This window comes from Stegodyphus dumicola, chromosome 9 (assembly GCF_044657685.1).
Source record: "Stegodyphus dumicola isolate Sdum_Otavi_A_Nest chromosome 9, ASM4465768v1".
NCBI lineage: Eukaryota > Metazoa > Arthropoda > Arachnida > Araneae > Eresidae > Stegodyphus > Stegodyphus dumicola.
The window spans coordinates 39,307,397-39,328,382 of record NC_140776.1 but is presented as its reverse complement, the minus strand read 5'-3'; the positions used below and the strand labels follow the sequence as shown (position 1 = coordinate 39,328,382).

The following is a 20,986-nucleotide window of genomic DNA, read 5'->3' as shown; positions in this document are numbered from 1 at the left end:
TCCGGCGGGAAAATGCGCCAGATAAGCTTCGTAGGGTTTTTCTATTCTTTAGATAAAGGCCACTGTACAAGTTTATGTGAGTAATAGCTTAGGTACCTTTCTGAATGTATCGTAAATTAATCATTACGGCAATTCCTTAGTGTAGAAAAATTATTTATCATTTTTATTTATAAACTGAATTTTATTAAGCAGCATTATGTTCAACAAATTCTGCTTTACGGATATGAATAACAACAGCTCATTCATCGTGAGAATTTTGATTAGATTATTTTACCCACATAACTGATAGAGATTATCATTGTTTCTTAGAAACAATATTAATAAAAGTATCTCGGTGATTTTAAAATGGAATTTAATGTAGATGAGCTAGCATATTTGATACGATTGTGAATTCAGAAACGTACCAGACAGTCCGTATAGCAAAGTATTATTAAAATATACATTTTTTTTCTTGTTTAGAGAATTGAGTTTTCTACAAGATGATGTTTCTAAGAAATAATTGCACTCAGACACGGTTCGCGGCAGAGCTGTCGTGCTAAAATTTTAAATTCAAACCCAAGTTTAGTCGTAAAATCTCAAAACTAACTAACTAAATAAAAATATATAAATTTAAATATATTAAAAGATCCATAGCAGTATGTAATATAATCGTACATAATTTGGAACGTATAAACTTTTTTAAATCTTCCATTAAAATTAAATTGCTAAAGTGTGAAAATAAATTAAACGTACAAGCATTAATATTCTATTTCTCATTGACTTCTATTAAAATGCAAGATTGATATAAATAAAAATATCGTTTTTTTTTTTTTAAATCTGAAATACATTCTTGTTTTAAATGCTTATTTGATTTACAGAATCAAATGAACTTATTCTTCAAATTAAATAGCTTTAAAAAGCCGTTAAATTGTTAATAGTATTTTTCTGTTAATTATATTATGATATATGTCTGTTGTGTTCCTTTAACTGTCGTCGCATTAATTTCGAGTTAACTGTGGAAGTCGCCTTCGTTATTACACCGGTTATAGGGAGTCTGTGAAAATTCTTCTGATAGTTATGAAGGAAAAAACCAGTCGCTTTCTTAATTTTTTAAATGAAGCCATGTTTCTTATGTAAGTTCTTTATTTTATATCACATTATTACCGTTTATCTAGACATTAATTTCTAATCTATATACTTGTCATACGGAGATTTCTTGTGCTTAGAAGTCAGATCTTGGTATTAATCACGAGTATCCATTTATTTTGTTATTTTATGTTAAGCTTTTGTGTCTTTCTCGCTTTCTATTTTCCTACCAGAATGATAATTTCTAGTTCGCGCATATTCAAAGGAGATAAAAAAGAGATAGTATTTAAAGGAAGGTTTTAGATGGTGGAATCAGAGCATGTTCCGCCTGCTGAAGGTAGTTTTAGTTTCAATTCTCTTATTTTTTAATTTATGCAATAAATGCTGGCTAATTCTGTAAGCACAATACATGACTTATGTTAGTTATATCTGAACTAAATAAAAGGGTCCTTTACACCCTTTTATTACTTATGCTCACTTGTCTGACAGTAATATCAGCCCAAACCGACAAAATTCCTTATGGCAAGGAATGCAAGATACGCCTGTCGTTGGCAACAACCTTGAGCACCATACAGATGACACTGCGATTTAGCTCAGTTCCTCCCCCAATTTTGATGAACAGCGTCCCGGATGGAACGGGTCGGAGCATCTCCCACCCCTCTTCCCTTCCACCAAACCACACGAGAGGACTTTCGGTTCGCCCCATATTCAGACTGCCGCTATGCTGCACCGACACTATACATTTAAAAACATCTATGCCTTCTCCGGGATTCGAAGACGGGCCCTTCGGCACGGTAGTCAGCGACGCTAACCACTATACCGGTTGAGCGGCCTTTAAACTCTCCACAGTCTCTGTGGCAGTTTCCAGGTAGAGTTTTCATAGCTTATGTTAGTTACCAAAGTGGATGACTCTATAACTTTAAACTAAAATTAAAGCAACTGAGAACCACATTCGAATTGATTCTAATTTTAGTATTAATGTATCTTCTTTTTCTGAGGATTCATACAAGTGTATTTTGGCTTGGTTTTCTGTTACCGTATTTGCTGGAGTATAAGACGCACCCCTGTTTATACACATTTTTGAAAGATAAAACTTTATTACTAATCATTGTAACGAATTTACAGTATTTTAAATATAAAATAATACAAAGTAATTCTTTTCGCAAATACCAAATCTATCTGATAAAGAACACCTTTTAATCTTCTTCGTCAAAACCCAGAGCTAATTGATGAACACTTGAACTTTCACACACTTAAAAGTCGTTCACAAAAATTGGAAAGTTTATGATCGTCGATGACAGCGCATGCACATTCACTGAACTCTACGTAACTGTAATATTCTCTCACTCCGCATGAAAACAAAGAAAAAATCGCATAACCCCGAACAGAGGAAATTTCCAGAAATAAATGTAATCAAAAACTGAGTACCGACGTATAAGACGCAGTATCGGCGTATAAGACGCACCCCGTTTTTCAGACCTATTTTCAAAGACAAAAAGTGCGTCTTTATACGCCTGCAAATACGGTAAATATTGGACGAATCTCTCTTTAAATTAGTTGTTATACGTCATTCAGTACACTGCTTCAAATATATTGAAATTAGTTCATTTTCAAAGACGACATCAACAGCAAGGATAAAAATGCAAGGGAATATTAATCAGCTTTCAATGAATGTCTGTATCATTAGCAAAATCTTAGCCTGGTGTCATATATGATATGTAAATACCATTACTATAGTTATGAACGTTTATGAACCGTATGAACAAATAAGAAAAAACGATCAGTTAAGATTTACCATTAAGAGAAGGTAAATCCGCTGAACTCTGGTTACTCATCTAGGTTCGAATCCTGGAGAAGAAGGCTGGCTGCCCGACCGTTTTCATAAATTTACCACTGTGTTAGATAAGGTTAGGTTATTTAAATAAGGCAAAGCCAAAAAAGACTATTTAAAATCAGTTGTAAATAATAACTATATGTGTAGAAGTGATCATTTAATTTAATTAGCTATATTAATTCCCATTAAAATCATTATGAGTTCTGAAGCTCCTAAAAAATTCCATGAATTGAGTTTGATACTGTCTTAATTGGGCTCAACTTCCATGAATTGAATTTCCTACTGTCTTAATTGGGATCAACTTCCATAAATTGAATTTCCTACTGACTTATTTCGGCTTTCGCCTTAAGATGAATTTAATGACATTTGAATAAATTTTTACACCCTTTGAGATATATCTGTTTTCTAAACCTTCGATGAACAATTTCAGTTAGAATATCTTTTTAATATTTTCTCAGTTGTGGTATCTGTAATCGAATAGTTAACTATAAAATACAAATTTTGAATTCCATTTTCAACAAAACTCACAATGTATCGCAGCCTTTAATCTCAAATGTGTTTGAATTCACGACAGTATCAATTAAATACTGCATTGATAATATTCAAACACTATAATTTACATATTGTTACAAATGTACAAGCGTGGTAAGATGGCTTCCCCGCAAAGCAGGTTTAGGGTTGCCATAAAATGGCATGGGAAGGGCAGGGTTACCACATTTGGCGAGAAATCGCCCATTTGGCAATATGCCATGGACAAAAATTGGCATATTGCCATGGACCGATGGAGAACCTTCTGGAACGAATTCTTACCAGTTTAGCCCAGAATGTTCTCTAACACAAGCCGAAAGCTATATAAACCCTGCTAGTGATTGCGAGTTAGCGTGTCTCGAGTTAGTCAGTTCGTGTAGAGTCGATCGAGTTGACAGCCGGGCAGCGAGTGCCGAGTGGGTCGTCGAGTGCATCGAAGAGTCTTTTAGTCTATCGCGGTGAGTGCATCGTCGAGAGAGTGTGTTAAGCTCCGGGAACGACTGAACCGAAGAGTCGGGAGCTGTGCTCTGTGTGTTGTCGAGGGAATCGTGAGTTGTAGCGTGGAGAATCTCGAGAGTACGTGGAGTTCCGAGAACGATCGAGCAGAGTCGGGAGCTGTACTCTGGTACTTTGCAGTGAAGCTGTCTCCTCCGTAGCCTGATAACCTGGAGGCTGTGACGCTGGTTGTTCCAGCGAGTGTATAGTAGATCTTCGACGACTGTAAAACGTGACTTTGGAGCTGTCCTGATTAATATTGGCTGAATAAAGTGTGTTTCGATACTTAGTCAAGTGTCGTCGTTATTCACTCCAAATCCACACGAACCCCGTACGAACGTGAAGAAAGAAAATAACGTAACAACTGGTGTTAGAAAAAAAAAAAAAAAAAACGCAACAATATTTCTCTTTGAAATCATTCGAAATTTTTTAATCTTTACTTCACTAAAGAAACAAAAAAAAAAAAAAAAAAATGATAGATTTTTTTTAAAGAACTAATGTAACAAGTTTATTACAGTACGAGTCTTTAATAAAAATGACGTTAACGCAATCGATTTGCTAGATAAAAAAGGGATGATAAAAATAAAAATAGTCTTTCCTGGGAGAAAAAATTAAAACTTCGTACCGACATAATTACTTTATGAAATGACGGCTTGTTAACGAGCTATATCGAGATTGAATGTCGATTTGAGAACCCCAATCGAAACTAAATTATAGGAAATTATTTTACTATAGCGTAGTACATTCCTGGAAGTTGATGCAATAAGAATCATAAACAACATCCTAGATTTCTTTCTCTTTTAATAGCATTTTTAAACGGATAAACGAAAAAGGAATTTTATTTGAATTTTGATTTTCATTCCATAATATGAGAAATACATTTAGTGCTACCTGCTTGCCTAACTTGCAGATTAAAACAGTTCTTTAAGAAGAAATAATATATATTGATTTTAATGAGTCCAGTTAATCTTATTTCACTTGCCCAACTAGAAACTGATAATGAAGATATGCGTTTATAAATTTTGAATTGTTTAATTTGTTAATCAATAGCAGACAGGTTAAATTTGAAAGAAAAATTAAGTATCTTATACTTTGCCAAATGACAATACACTAGTTCGAAAAAGATAATATGACATTTCGGGCAGTGGTAACATATTTTTTTTAATTCTCCGAGTTTTCTGATTAATTTTGAAACATAAATAACTGGCGCTTTGCACAGGATGGAAGCACACTGCTTTTAAATCTTTCAATGGCTCAGTCGTCGGTAGATTGGTATAAGCACCAAAGTAATCGGACATGATATCTAACCTCCACCGAAACTGATTACAAATTTCGAAATATTACATTATTGGTAATTATTTGTAGGATAACGTTAATGAAAATTTTGGTCTGTGAACGTCGTTAGTTGTTTAAGCTGTCGGCTTGTAGGGAATGAGATGCGAAGGTTTGCATGGTGAGAAAAGTACACAAATGTTCGCAAAGTTCATAAATAGGCTACGTTATGAAAACAACCTACGTTTGGGTGAAATTCAGAATAAACTAATTTACAGAGCAAATTGTTAGCTCAAAGCTAAATGTTGCCAATCGGAAAAATAAAATTTATACATCTTAAAATTCTTTTTTTAAAGGATTTTATCCACATCCACGATAAATCCCTTTCGGTAATCAAGCTCCTTAGTGGTTGGGCAGTAAAACAGCTGAGCACTGGTAATTCGATCCGGATTCAGGCTGGATGCAGGGCAATTTTCATGATTTTCCCAGTGTCTAAAGACAATACGAGCAAGTTTCTCTTACAAAGTCTTCCGCGAAGATATTCCTTCTTATAGGCAGATAGCTTTCAGAACTTTATCATAACGAAATATTCTAATCTCTCTAAAATCAGTTGGAAATAACCAGTGCATCTACTACGGTGGTCATTTAATAAGTTACATTAATTCGCGACTGAATGTTTTAGAAGTTTTTAAGTTCTTAAAAATTCTATAAATTGAATTTTATACTGTCTTATTTGAGCTTGTGCCTTAACATAAATATTTCGACATTTGAATAAATTTTTACAACCTTTGAGATAGATCTCTTTTCTAAAACTTTTTAAACCAATATCAGAAAAGTTAGAATGACTTTAATAATTTCTCTGTTGTGGTATATATGATGGAATGGGTACATATAAAATACAAATTTTGAACATAAGTTTCTCCGAAACTTAGAAAATATAGCAGACTTATATCTCAAATGTGACTGAACTGAGGCTAGTGTGAATTAAATACTGCTTTGATAATAAGCAAATAGTTTAATTTACATATTTCTCTTTCAAATTATTCGAACTTTCTTTTTATCTTTATTTCACTAAAAGATGAGCAGAAACCGTTATTAAAAAAGAAGACTTAGGTAGCAAGTTTATCGCAGAAGGAATCCTTAATAAAAATGACGTTAACCCAATTCATTTGTTGTATAAAAAGGGATAATAAAAAATAAAATTATTCTTTTGTGAGAGGAAAAATGAAAACTTTGTACCGATTTAATTACAATGCGAAATGACGACATATTAATGAGACAAATTCGTGACTATTTGTACTTTCGGTGACCACAAGCGAAATGTAATTATAGGAAATTATTGTACTGTTGTGCAGCACATCCCTGCAAGTTACTCAATAAGGATTATAAACAATGTCTTACATTTTTACCTGGCTCTTTCAATATCATTTTTAGACGCATAGGGCAAAAAAGGAATTATATTGGAATTTAAATTCGCATTCACAATATGAGAATTATATTTAGTATTATCTTCTTGTCCGACCAGCCGACAAAAATAGTTATCATGAAAAGGAATAATATACAGGGTGTACCGTAAATGTTGCGACAAACTTCTAGGGGAGGTAGGGCACATCCTAATGGCCCTATCACTTCTAGGGACGCGCGCGCTTACCTGGGACAATTCCGAGAAACGAGATTCTAGTAGCACTGCTTTAAGCGGGAGGCTTCCGAAAAATGTTTCGTCTAGCTAGGAGGAACATGTCCTGGCTACTAGCAACATTTTAAAACTTGTCCGAAAATGTTCCGGCTGGAGACGTGTTCCTCCAACGTTCAACCAATCAGACGAAAGTTTTGCTTCTGAAGGATCATGGGTAACTTTCAATATGGCGATGGCTGTCACTGTGAAGTCATGCACGATGAAAATAGAGGCTGATTTAATTATTGCTGTTTTGTTGTAATGCAACTGCCTGAGTCATTTTTTAAATGTGTATATATTCATTAAATATATAATCGTGGAAATTTCAGAGTTGACAGTATTTTACGACGTTCTTGCAGTTCGGATTTGTTTACAAATTGTTCTTCGCCAAATTTGTCGTATTTCGTGCTGATCGTGTATTATCACTGTTATATAATAGAATTTTATTTCTTAAATTTAAGTTGAATAATTTTTTAAAATCCATTTGTATATGCGCGGCTTTTCTCCTAATTACTTATTTTTTAAATTAATTGCATAATCAGTGACACATTTTAAACAGCATAAAAGATGCATAAAAAGAGAAAAGCATAGCTTATGTAATAATGAGAATACTCATTAAATTTGTCTTTTATTTTCATGTTATTAATGAAATATTTTTTGGATTATAAATACAGTAGAAACTATACTTTTATTGTAAATGCTACATATTGAAACATTGGAAATTTATTGATTTATTATTCTGCAGGATGAAAAACATTTGTATATACATTCATTAATATAAATCTTATTCGTTACATTAATACTAATACATATATACTAACAACTTCTAAAACATCGCATCTCTCTATCTGTATGTAAATATATGACTTATTAGATGTGTATATATATGTATGTATGAATGCAAAAATGAACATTGCCAGAAGTTTATTTGAAGTCACTTTTAATTCAGATAACGATTATGTAATTGGCAGCAACTATAGTTATCAGTTCTTTGTAAATTATTATGGGTATGTAATAATCAGTTGAAAAATAATTGATGAGTATTTGAGTACTAAAAGAGCGTACACATTTTGTTATTGGGTTAATTCATAATTATATCATATGTATGATCTACGTAATAAAAACAGGACTAATAAATAATAAGAAATGTAACAGCTGTGCATTTATAACATTTGATTACTTAAAACAGTGCACAACTGATTATCACCTTCATGTCTGTTTACATAATGAATTGCACTTTCCAATTAAGTGCACGGCCTACTTGTGGACGAAGTGTCGTTGAGACTGTTAGTTCTGTCTAAGGTTTCATTGCCGCGAACGGCCTGGCTACATGACGTTTCCTTGGTTTGCCCCATTTGTAACTGGTATACGAGCCAGTTTTAAAAAATCTTCTACAAAGGGATCTCTCCTGTTAGGCAGATATCCCTCGAGGCCTTGCCGTAATCACATAAAACAAACTCATGGTGTGCACCACCTAATTTCTAGAGTTGGTATAATCAATGTGTTTTAGGTATATTACCGAGTGTTCTATGGGACAGTAAACAACTCGCACATGTTTTGATTGCTCATGTATTCATATGCTTTATTTGATCTTCATTTTGCTGAATAGTATCTGCTGGCTGTGAGGATGTAAATATCAGCCATATAGACTTTTGTCATAAAAGGTCTTCCCCCCCCTTTTTTTTGTCTGTTTGTTTGTTTGAATGGACAGAACAGTAATTATGAGCCTTAAAGTTAGCCAAGGTCAGAAGGTGATCACCAGATCACAAATTTTCCAGTGAGCCATCAAATTTTCATTGCAATGCAGACAACAGAAAATACACATAAATAATGTCTGATAAATAGACTTATCCAGCACACGTTTTAAACTACTTTTAGTGTATACAGAATTTGGCTATTACTGATGTAATTGATTACTATAACCAGAAGTGTGTTTATCTGTTACTTGAAGTGCCAGAGTGGAGATCAAAGTGATTAACTTGATAGCAATCAGCTTTCTATTATCTTCCATTACTAACAATAAAGTTTAAAGCGAAAAGCATGTGAGCGATACAAAACAACACGAAGAAGCGAATGTCACTTGAAAGGAAACGTCACTTTCGCCAATCTGAGCGATAACTGATTCTTGTTTGGTTTTCAGCCTGTTTACCAAGTGAAGATGGTAACCCTATTTCGCCAAAGGACGTTTCTCAGAACTGTTGCTGCAAACGTTTTGTTCCGGCAACAAATATCGTATGTGATAAGGGTTTTAGGATTAAGAATTGAATAGGAATCTATACCGGAAATGTCAGCGGTAAGTGGTAGCAAAGGTAGAAGATGGGGAAAAAAGCAAGAATGATTAATTTGAAATATTTGTTATACATGAATACAAATGATGTACGACAGCTTGACTGTTACAACAGATGCTCAAAATTTGCACCATCAGATGCCAAACATGCCTGACAAACATGGACCATTTGAATGCCGCGAATTATTTGATCTTTCTGGAGTAGATTCTTCCCGATTTGCTTGACGATGTTCCACCAAATGTGAGGCGCAACATGTGATTCCAACATGATGGGGCCCCTGCTCATTTTGGATTGGATGTTCGTAGCCGTTTGAAGAGATCATTCCCGCATCGATGGATTGGGCGTGATGGACTAGTTCCCTGGCCCCCCACGCTCACCGGATTTATCGAGCTTTGATTTCTTTTCGTGGGAAGCCATCAAAAGTGTCTTGTATAATGATCTTGTTGTGTCTGAAATGGATCTTGTGTAAAGACTCGTCTGTGCAGCTTCTACAATCAAAGAAACTCCCGGTGTGTTTAAACATGTCTGTCAATAAATGGTCCGTTGGTGTCAAGCATGTTTGGCGTCTGATGGTGCAAACTTCGATCATCTATTTTAACATTCAAGTTATCGACACTATTTGTATTCATCTCCAATAAATGTTTCAAATTAATCACTTGCTTCTTTTCCCATCTTCTACCTCTGCTACCACTTACCCCTTACTTTTCCGGATAACATAAGGATTAAGAATTGCATGGGTTCCTATGCAATTCTTAATCCTTATTATGTGCCCTACCTCCCCAAGAAGTTTGTCGCAACATTTAAGGTACACCATGTATAATGACTTTAATGTGTCCAGTTAGTTTTACGAGTCCAACTAAAAATTGATCGTAACAGTAAGGAAGAACGGCTTTTATTGTTTTGCATTAGCCTAAGTCAAACACCTTTTGTATCAAACATGGTGAGGACAGCACAGGTTATGTGAGGTTTTGCATTACCTTTTTAAAAGATCAAGTCACACAGACCTCTAAAATAGGCAGAAACATAGACTTAAGAATGTAATGGCGATAGTCCACAATACCGGCTATGCGAACAAGAGGCACTGTGATGTGTATCCCAATGGGACCACATTCCAGTACGCCAGATGCTGGTCCCGCATGACAATGACAAATGCAAGCTGGCAACGTTCGGTCTCCTCGGTGTCTCCAAACACGGATAAGTAGATTAGACCGTGACGTAGAACTGTGATTCATCGGAAAAGACGACGTAGGGCCATTCCTGTCACCAGTATGGTCTTTCATCTACTATGGGCACTGCTGCAGCATTAATCTTTGCTAATCATTTGCAAATCCCAGTTTGTGGTTCTTTGACTTTGCTGCAGGTTGCTTTAATGGTGTAGCAATTTTAACGGCCAGCAGTGCATCTTTCTTTTTTGAATAAAAAGATGAAGTAAGCAATTTTCAATTGCAAAGCATGGGGTACTATGTTTTTTAGAAAGAATACCTTGTTAGAGGTTTATTCTGAAGAAAAATGGTTTCTAGTATTTCTCTTGCATATGTAAATATCTATGAAAATCCATACAGCTAGACCACATATTGACTGGAAACAAAAATAAATATGAACTATAAGAATTTGGCAGCTTGGGTCAGTTTGTCCTCGCTTTCACCGTGAGGACTAAAAAGCAACTGCAAAATGCCATTATCTTTCGAAAGGCTTAATTTTAGTTTTAAATTAATCAACATATTGTAATGGATAATGGTGAAATATGAAAAAGTATGAGATTTTTATATTCAGAAAGCGATATGTAACATTAAAAATATAGTATAGACATTAAGCGAGGAAAATAATAGGAAGAGAGATATCACTTTAAAATTTATCATCAAATTTATTTCTTGCAGTCAGTCTGACTATGCGTCTCACTTTGAAGAGGGAGGTAGCACTTTATTGCCGCGTTTTATCCGTAAGAATTAGAATGCTCAAAAGGGGAGGGGGAGTAACTTAAAAGGACTGGCTCTCATTTTAGCCAGAAGCCCAGCCAATCCTATTCCGTGAACTGTGCAGTATTCTTGAACATATCACCACACTTCGAAAGATGGGGAGATATATGAACTGATGTTTAAAGAGTCTAGACCGTCACGCTGCCCGCCCGGATAGATAACAACCGGTTCATAAACTCCCAGTTCCGAGACTATCAGTATACAGATTTTAGCCAATATACTAGTAAAGACATCTTTTGATTTTTATATCTCAGCCTAAACAGTTTTTTATATCTCCTATTTTTTTCGTAGTTTTCCTCATGTGTAACGTGTATAGGAACCAGTTTTCCTTGGAAAGGTCCTGCACGAAGGTATCCCTCTTCTTAGATAGATAGCACTAGTATGCTTTACTATAATATACTAAACCAAACCCAAAACTATCTCATATTTTTCTCTTTCCCATTCTCGTCGGGTAGGAGTTGCAGTCAGACCACATGTGACACTGTTTAAGTAGTGTATATTGTTTCTTTTGATAGAGGATTTTTTTTTTTTTTTGCTAATTTTCATTACATTTCATTACATGTAAGTCGTTTATACACCACTCAGCTCATACTATATAATGCTATTCGGCATATATAAAGATTCAGCTATCTTCTCTTTCTTACTTTTCGATAATTTCCAAAGGCTGAGAATAATTTGGAAATAAAATAAACGGAATCATCTAGACACAAGATGACCGTAACTGCCTTCAATGAGATCCAGTTAATTAAGCCAAAACCTTTTAAGAGCTTAAACGGGAATTGCAATTAATATAATAATTTATCACTTCTCCAATATATTATCTGAGAAAACATGAGCTCTTTAAGAACAGATTAATTAAGATAGGTTTCCTTTTGTTTGTCACTATATTAAGGAAGACACGAATCATGCGGAGAAAATAAAAAGAAAGCAAATAGCTTTTAGCAATTATTACATTCTAATTGATAGGCGTGAATAAACTATTATGCTGTGTAAATGAGTGCTAGTAAAAGATCATCGAGATAACCGGACGTAAAATATATTGATATTTCCTCTTACGAATAAGAAGAAACAAGCTCATAAATTAAACGTTAAAATAATTAAAAGCTATTCTTCTCAATAAATTTAACAAATGTTTTATTTATCTGGTTTATTCCTTGGCTTTAATTTGGTTATGGAACGATCAGCATTGCGTTCTTTCTTGTGTTAGGGATAATTTATGACTGAAACGGGTAAAGATGGGCATGTCACTAACAATTAGTGCGAAGTTAGTGGAAATTGAAGTAATAAATGGAAACTGAGCGGGACAAATTGAAGTAATAAAAGTAAATTCGGTGGTAGTTCTTTCGAATGTTCTAACTCTCCTCTGTACTTTGGTTGCTAACAAATAAATGAATTTGTATCAGAAAAATCAAGTAAACTGTAAGTTTTTCATGCATGTCTTAAGTGTTCGATGTTATTTGTTAATTTTCACGTTTAAAACATGGATTTCTAAGTAAGATGTAAACTTAGCTGAAAAACAATTATTCTTAGGGTGTAAAAAAGAACACAAGCTTTTCATATACAATCCACATTGTTCCTTTCGATTCACATGTTAAACATTGTTTTTACCTTGATGAAATACGATACCAAAAGGTTCGGGTTCGAATCCCGGAGGCATGGCTGTAACTTACTTACCACCAGCTGAGTTGCTGTACCACCTCTTATATGACTATCAGCATTTGTACTCAGTTGGTGGAGCATTCTATTATCGCTAAGCCTAGTCAAAAATCTCTATAGAATATTAAAATTTAATTAAATATTAAATAAATTTGTAGCTGAATTTATAAATTTACTTCTGAAGATAGGCATTTGTGACCTGTGGTTGTTAAAGACACTCTGTTAAGACTTTGCTGAATGATTTTTTTTTTTTTTTTTTTTTTTTTAGATTTTTCGCAGTTCATTGCAGGTAGCCTATGAGAGTTTTAAGTTTGTTTCGTAGCAGCTTACTCTTTTGGAGTTTTTTCAGCTATACCTGGGCATTTTCAGCTGTGTACAGCCGGAAATGTAGGTCTTTGATGATTTCACACTCGAACATATAGTGATCGATGGTACCTGTTGATCCGCGTTTGCATGAGTCTGTGTGGTGCAATCCGAAGCGAAACAGATAGGCTTCAAAAGGGCCATGCGCCTTCAGGAAACATGTCATTGCTCTGCAGGTAGTGGTTTATTCGATTGAGGGTATCGGGAGGAAATTAAATGAGCCTGTTAGCTCTTGTGTTCAATTAGTTTTGAACAGAGATATAAGGTCCTGTCCGCCCCTTCATAGGAAACGAAGGTGGCTCACCTATTAGACGCATTCATACCAAAGTGACCACCGCTTCTGGCCTTAGTAGTGGCCAGCGTTCATAATGATTGTGCCCGCCAATGAAGGGGGAAAAAACTGAATGCGTTTCAGATTTTATATTACGCCGAAAGGGGTGTTTCTTTAACGTTTTGCGTGTTACATTTATTTATTAAATATCATGTTCTTTGCACTGAAACCACAAAATTCAATTCAATATTTACATCTGAAGGCAGTTAGAAACGCGAAATCGTCCTTCGATTGTTATGAAATGTGTTTGTTTCAGGCGATGGTATGGGAAGTAATCATGATGTATGCACTTACGTTCCTACACGTTTTCAGCAACGAATGTTAGAGATGTCGGTCAGCCAGAGATATCGGTATGAAGTCTTGGAACTTAATATAAGCCTTTTCAAAAGTGCATGTAGATCTCATATTTTGTATAAGAACAAGCATATCGAGCAAACCTCATTTAAAGACTCATTATGCAAATACCCTGGACAACAAAATCCCTAACTTATGGAACTACCAAAGAAAAGTAGTTGTGTGAAGGTATCTTCCTTCTAATGATGTAAATGGTTTGAAGACCGCATTGCTGGAGGAGCGAAACTTAATTCCGTAAACTCTGGTTAACAACGATATTGCCAGCGTAAAAACACGTTGTGATACGTGTAAGTCAGGGAGATTACATCTCATATTAAATTCATTTCAACTCTTAATTTTTCCTCCTTAGTTATTCCTTTTTTTCCTGAATTTTCCTTATAACATATTATTACGATATTTATTGTTTCATGCTAAAGTTTTATTCCGCATGCAGTATTCTTAAATGTTTCCCTTTGCATGTGTTGTACGATTATGCATCATTCTACACAAAATCATAAAATTATAGTTCACAGTTTCTGAGAAATCCGCGATTTCATGCATGTAAACGGCATTTTAGACATGAGTGTGTATCTTAAATTTAAAATACCGGCTCCTTTTGGCATGAAGTTGGACCAGTCCCAGTATTTTGCAGCAAAATTTTCAAGAACAAAAGAAAAAAAAAAAGATGTATAAAAAATCAGGAAATGAAAGAGGAAATTCCAAAGTAACTGTTTAAACGCAATTACCTCGCATTTCATATATTCCTGTTTCTCTTTGTCAAGGTCTCTAGGGCAGCACGAGAAAGCAGAAATCTAAGTAACTTCTTCGATTCAAGGTTAACTCAAGTAAAACTTTCCTACTTTCACTGACTGCGGCACACAATCAGGGGACATAATAAAAATTAAATTAGGCTTGAGAAAAACAATGGCAGAGTGCCTTAATAACCATTTAACGCGAGTGATTCCCTTAAGAGAGATGAAATAGTGATGGTAGTAATTTAATTTCGCGAAACTTGAATTGAGCTAATTTCTCATTTTCCCGCAACCAACGCTGGCAACCACATTATTTGCTTTTTTGGTTTATGAGAGTATTTTATTAATAGTCTGTGCAAGTACATGTATCGTATAAATTAGAACGTAATTAATATCGAATGCCATTACATAAAAATGCTTTTTAAACAGCAACTTCCATCAAGCCTATTAATAACTAAGCACGGTTCTTTTTAATTGTCATTTATTAATGGGGCGATTTGCTTAGATGCTTGTGCAACAAAAAAGAGTCTTTGTGGTCGGAAGTTGTGCCTTCCTTTGGCTTTATTTTGTGATGAATGGTTATGAGTTGCTTTAACATTAAAATAAAAATAACAGGTTAAAAGATAGAGCTCATGTTAAGTTATTTAAGTAGTTATTTAAAGGACTTAAAGCATAGTTTTGCTTTTATTTAAGCGGTTAAGTAATTAATTGTGATGTTTTATTTCTTTAAATTTCAGATTTATTACTATTACAAGACATGAATTTAGTGGCCACCTCAATTTCTGTAGTTTTTTTTTTTTTTTTCACTTATAGCATGAGAAAGAATTCTTCAAAATAAAGTGACTTTGGGGATTTTATTAAAATTACTAATTAAAGGGAACTGATGGCAAAAAATAGAAAAAAAAATAAAAAAAATATCCATGGCGCAGTGGCGTCACCTAGAGCGTCGCGCACAGGAGCACTGGTCCGGGGTTCGATTCCTGGGCTGGACAAGGTTGACTCAGCCTTTCAACCCTGGAGTGGTTCGATAAAATGAGTACCAAGTTTGCTTGGGAACTAAACACCAGGAGTTCCTGCGACAAGCTGACCACTTTTCCAGGCTAAGATGCACAAGCAGCCCAGAGCCTACGGTCTAGAATGCAGATATCAGGGCACTGCCGACCATGGCTCTCTGAGGGCTGTTTGTGCAGCCGAGTTTCGTTTAGTTTTTAATAGAACATTTAAAACACAAAAATTTTAGGTAAAATATTTCTTAAAATATTGAAAATTTAAATGGAAATCGTTTAAAAAGTATGCCAGCAGCCTCTGTAGGTTAGTAAGAAGTTATCTCTGTTACATGTTAAGTTGGATATGCTTTCATTGTTAGAAAATGACCGGCTACTGATGGGCTATAGCTTAGCAACAAGCTAGAGTGCAGACCTCCCAATTCATTTCTACCCACCCTCTTAAGTACAAATTATTATTAAGAAATGATCTTCATTATATATACATAATGTTGCATATACAATTATACGGAGTGATTAAGTGGATAAAGGCCTCTGAACACTACAAATGCCTTCCAGGTTTGGTTACTGGAATTCAATGAGTTATTGCACTGGTTTTCTCTATGTCTAATTTAAAGATGAGCTAGTTTCTGTTCGAAACTTCTCTACAAAAGCATCCCTTTTATGGCAAGTGGTTCTTAAGTTCTCTGTTGTAATGTAAATATAGAGAAACTGTTAAATGTTTTTGCAACAGAGACGTAAAAAACATTGTCTGCGCTCTAGTCAGGAATCGAACCGCAGATCTTCCAATTATTAGCTAGATGTGCTAATCACTACACCACAAAGGCACGCTTAGGAATGTCTCGTTTATTTCTTACAACCTAATCTAACGTAATCGGAAATTTGAACTACGAAAATGAGATCTTGCGTGATACAGTCTAATCGAATACCCTGTCATTCTTTCATTGCTTGATAAACATATTGTTTATCGTAAATTTTCTCAAAACTTTATTTTACCTTGATTTATATGATTTATACCACAAATGCATTAACAGAATCCTGCAAATGCATTGTGTCATGGGCTTGGATGGTTCTTCATTGTTTCCTTAATTAGCAAGAACAGAATAGAAAAGACTCCCGCGCAAGGAAATTATTCTACTCTGTTTCCAGACAGAAAGCCGAGACATCCCATTTATTACTTTGACTAGATAATCATTAACGAAAATGAAGGGAATTAACAAAAGGGCATCATGATTTACATATTTTTAGCTTAAACGAGGAGCCGCTTTCGAAATTAATGTCACTATGACGATCAGAGCTGGAGGCTATTTGAAATTTCCCATTGTTAGGGTACTTGACAAGAAGTGTGCCAGAGATATCATTCACGTTTACTGCTTCTTTACATGTTTTAAATATTTTAAGTGATTCATGAGCTGATAAAACGCTCAACGACTTGACTATATTTCAATAAACCTGGAGGTATACGGAATCGAGTCTTAGTGGCAAGTGATTTTATGACTTTGCAGTTTTATTATTATTTTATTTATTGTCGTGCGTGTATAATGACGGCAAGGAACGTTTATTGGCTTATTAAACATCTGTTTACTTTTAAAATAAAAATTTAAGATCTGATCAGTTGGACTACTTAAATGTAATCAAGTTATCAGTCATTTCATTTTTATATAATAATTATTATATTAGCTTATTTAATAGCACAGAAATTATTTATGTAATTTGAAAAATTTGTGAAAATAAAAATTAATGCTAAACAAAATATTACTCACAGAAAATTGTATGTTAAACTATACTAAAGCATATATATACTTCTAAGGCTGATTTCTGTACATTGTAATCACATTTTATTAGACGTTTTTCCATTACAACGATATACGCGCCATTATGTAACATAATGATAAACATTTTTGAACCGTCACAGAAATGTACTACAATATACAAAAATGCATTTAATAATATTATGATATATATTTCGTACATGTAACTATTTTCATCGGTCTACTGTTTAGCTTTCATATTGTATACTTTTGATCGTATTTCTTTTTAGGAGCGGGTCAGAACTTTTTTGAAATTTTCATTGCTATTTATGAAACTTTTAGAGTAGTAAACCCATTTTTGTTCTTATAATATAATATCTAAAGTTGAGATTATAACTCCTAGCAATTAACCTTATAGCGATGAATCCAACATAATTTTAGTTCGTTTCAGACAGTTTCCAGTCATAATTTTGAAAAAAAAAAAAAAAAAAAAAGAATTATTCACTTTATTCTTGTAGAAGTTCAAATTCAATTGGATTTCCTGCAAAAAAGAACGACAAACAAAATCCAAAGCATGCTAAAAGCAAATTTCGTACAAATTGGTATAGCTTCTAATTATATTGCATGCTATACTAAATGTATTCAGCAGAAGCTTGATTAATTTTATCAGCTGTTTCTAAATCCTTGAAAACGCTGATTATAGAGTTTATTATGGCATCATAAATTTATTCGGTCGTTGGCTTATATCGATGCAGGAACGTGAAAAATGCACAATGCCCTCTCTGGGATTCGATCTCCGTAATACGTGTCCAGCGTGCTTCTAGCTGCACCATGAATGCATGTAGAAAGGAGGAAGAAAATACCTTATATACTCCCCTTTTAAAGGGCTACTGGGGATTAAGGGACCCAGTCGTCCAATTGTAGTGGTGATGAATTATCGTCTACCACTTTTTAGCTCGGGAACCGCTTGCAGAGTCATTAGGTTATATCGATGCTGGAACCTGAAAAATGTGCAACATCCCTGCCAAGATTTGAACTCCGGACCTCCAGAATACGTGTTGAGCTTGCTTCTAATTACACCACGAAGGCATGTGGAAAGGAGGGACAGAAAACCTTATAACCTCTTCTGTTTATTGCGTTCATAAAATAGTTTTAATGTACGGATATACTGAAGTCTTAGCACCTTGAAAACATGCGTAATTAAACAAACCTAGTTCAATATAAAAGCTTCAAAACTGACAGAAAACTGATTTTGATAAGAACATAAATTTTACTGTCTTCTATATCTTAACGATGTTCTCCAAAAAACTGCCTGTGTCGATATGCATCGCCCATACTCGATGCCAGCTTCGATTACCGTTCCGAAATTCAGTGACGTTTGTCGAGCTCATTTCTCGTTGACATTATTTCAGATCTTTCATATATCATGTGTGTATCATAAATTACTTTTGTAGCTCTAATTAAAGCCCTTGCAGGAAGCTTTATCACTATTTGCTTTCTCCAAAATGGAGTTCAAGTTCTCAAATTGCTCCCGAATTTATCCTTCCAAATCCCATCGAGTATCTGTCGGTGACGTTTCAAAATTTGTTGAGGGTAAGTATATTAGTTTCAAATCATGTTAAAAGGGACGAGGGATCTGACTGGCGTAAAGCACACGTTACGGACCTAAGGGAAAGAACGTGTATGTGAGGGACCTTTGCAATTAAAAGTTACTTGTATTTATATTGCACACACGGAGAAAACCATGAAAAAATCCAACACAGCCAGCCCATTGTATGAGATTAGAAGTCTGCGAACATTTAACGGTTTAATCTAGTCGGTCATGCAGTTCCTCAAGAAAAGGATGGGTACGCTGATAAGTAGATACATTTTCACCGTACTAATGTATTCTAAATGTAATTAGGCAAGATCTCTCTTCATTAGCCATTTAGCAGGAATTTAGGTAGTAAAAGTAAGCAATATGCATTCATATGTATTTGAGGAGCTACATTTCCATCTCTATGGAAAGCTACACAAAGCTTATTACAGCTAAAGACGCACATTTAATAAAGTTTGTGATATGCAGAAATCTTAGCAAGATATAACAAAGATACTCTCTTGATAAGTACAACTATAAACGGTAGTTGCAACTATTCCAAGCCAAATCAGCTAAGGTACTGTTAAATAATGAAAATTTTGTGCAAAAATACCTATATTAGAACAATACTTCAATCTTATTAGATTAATCTTATTTAACGTACTTTTTTTGTGTATTAAAATAAGAGGTGCTCTAATTTGAAATTGACCGAATAAAGCATTAATTACAAAGTGACTTAGATTTTTCAATTTAAAAGATGCCAAAGAAGCTAAAAAATCATGTCATATTTCAGAAAGTATTTTAGAAAGAAGCTTTATAAATAGAAAAGAAATAATGTATAATTTTAATATTAATAATATTAATAATCTTAAAATTATTTTAATATTAATAATATTAAAATAAATTTATTACTCTACTAATTATTTTGATCTTAATTTTTGTAATCCTTAACCGAATAAAATCGAATTACTTTAAAATTGTGTCCTAATGTAATTAAACAAAACTTGTGAAAATATTCCATTCAAATTAAATAGTTCTGAGTAAACTATTCTATGAAAAGTATAGCATTTAATTCTGTTCAGAATGAAATATTGTTCAAAAATGTATTTTTTCACATACTTAGGACTCTGAAATGTTGTAGAAAAAGAAAACGTATATATTTATATGAATTTTTACGACGTAATTACAAAATATTTACATCCGATCGTGTCAAAACCCATTCACCTTAATGGTAAGTCACTGAATGTTTTGTTCACCACGGAAGGATTCAAAGTAGTGTATGGGGAAAACCGGTTAGGGTTTCTCCTTCTTACTTCCTACCTCCATGGTCTGATCAGCTGACGATGAACGTCCTCTTCCTGAAGTATATTTTTCCACATACTGTGTTTGAACTAATACTTTTTGTCAACCATAGCTCAAGTGGATTATTTTTTGCTTATTCAAATGTTTTATTACAAACTTTAACATATCTTCTTTTCTTAACTTTTATAACAGCCGTAGTAAGAAAGCACGTAAATTTATTGCCATGCAGAAGTGTATCTATCTATTGATATTAGTACAGATAGAAAGATGGATATAGCTTCAAGAGAATGTTTTTAGTTTCTATTCAACTGACGTCAAACCCAAACAAATGCTTCCTTTAAATCTATTTGAAGAGCTTGAAAACATTGCACTTTCTTTGAAATACATTTTCTCATAAAACCCAATAATAAGATATTTGTATTACGTCAGTCAAACATAATTTAAATTCACTTTTTGAGAATAAGACAAAGAAGATATAAAAACTTTCTTAGGTATATTTATGTGGACTAAATTATAATGAGTTGCTTTTCTTTATTTCAGGTAGAGTGTCATGCTTATCTACCACAATTCGAATTGCAAGAATTCTGTAAGAAACTCAACATAGCTTTCACAGCCTATTCACCTATTGGCGCTCCTGGCCAGCCAGAATTCCAGTACGTCATTTGTGTCTATATTATTGAATGTTAAGGTAAAATTTCAGCTTATGTCAGGCTTAAATTATAATATGATGCCAGAGCAACTAGGTATATTAGCTCTAAGCTGCTTTTATATATTTCTGCAGTAGT

At 34.1% G+C, this 20,986-nt stretch overlaps 2 protein-coding genes across 3 annotated transcripts in view; one reads left to right on the top strand and one right to left on the bottom strand.

Moving 5' to 3' along the window:
- The window catches only part of LOC118183789 (uncharacterized), a 193,401-nt gene that overhangs the window by 121,911 nt on the left and 50,504 nt on the right, over positions 1-20,986 (bottom strand). The gene's annotated exons all lie outside the window — the stretch shown is intronic.
- Positions 1-20,986, top strand: part of LOC118183790 (aldo-keto reductase family 1 member A1-A-like) — a 65,628-nt gene that overhangs the window by 25,343 nt on the left and 19,299 nt on the right. The window contains exon 6 of the mRNA XM_035353393.2: positions 20,742-20,854. Coding sequence (XP_035209284.1) covers positions 20,742-20,854 — 113 coding nt within the window. The remainder of the gene's footprint in view (positions 1-20,741; positions 20,855-20,986) is intronic.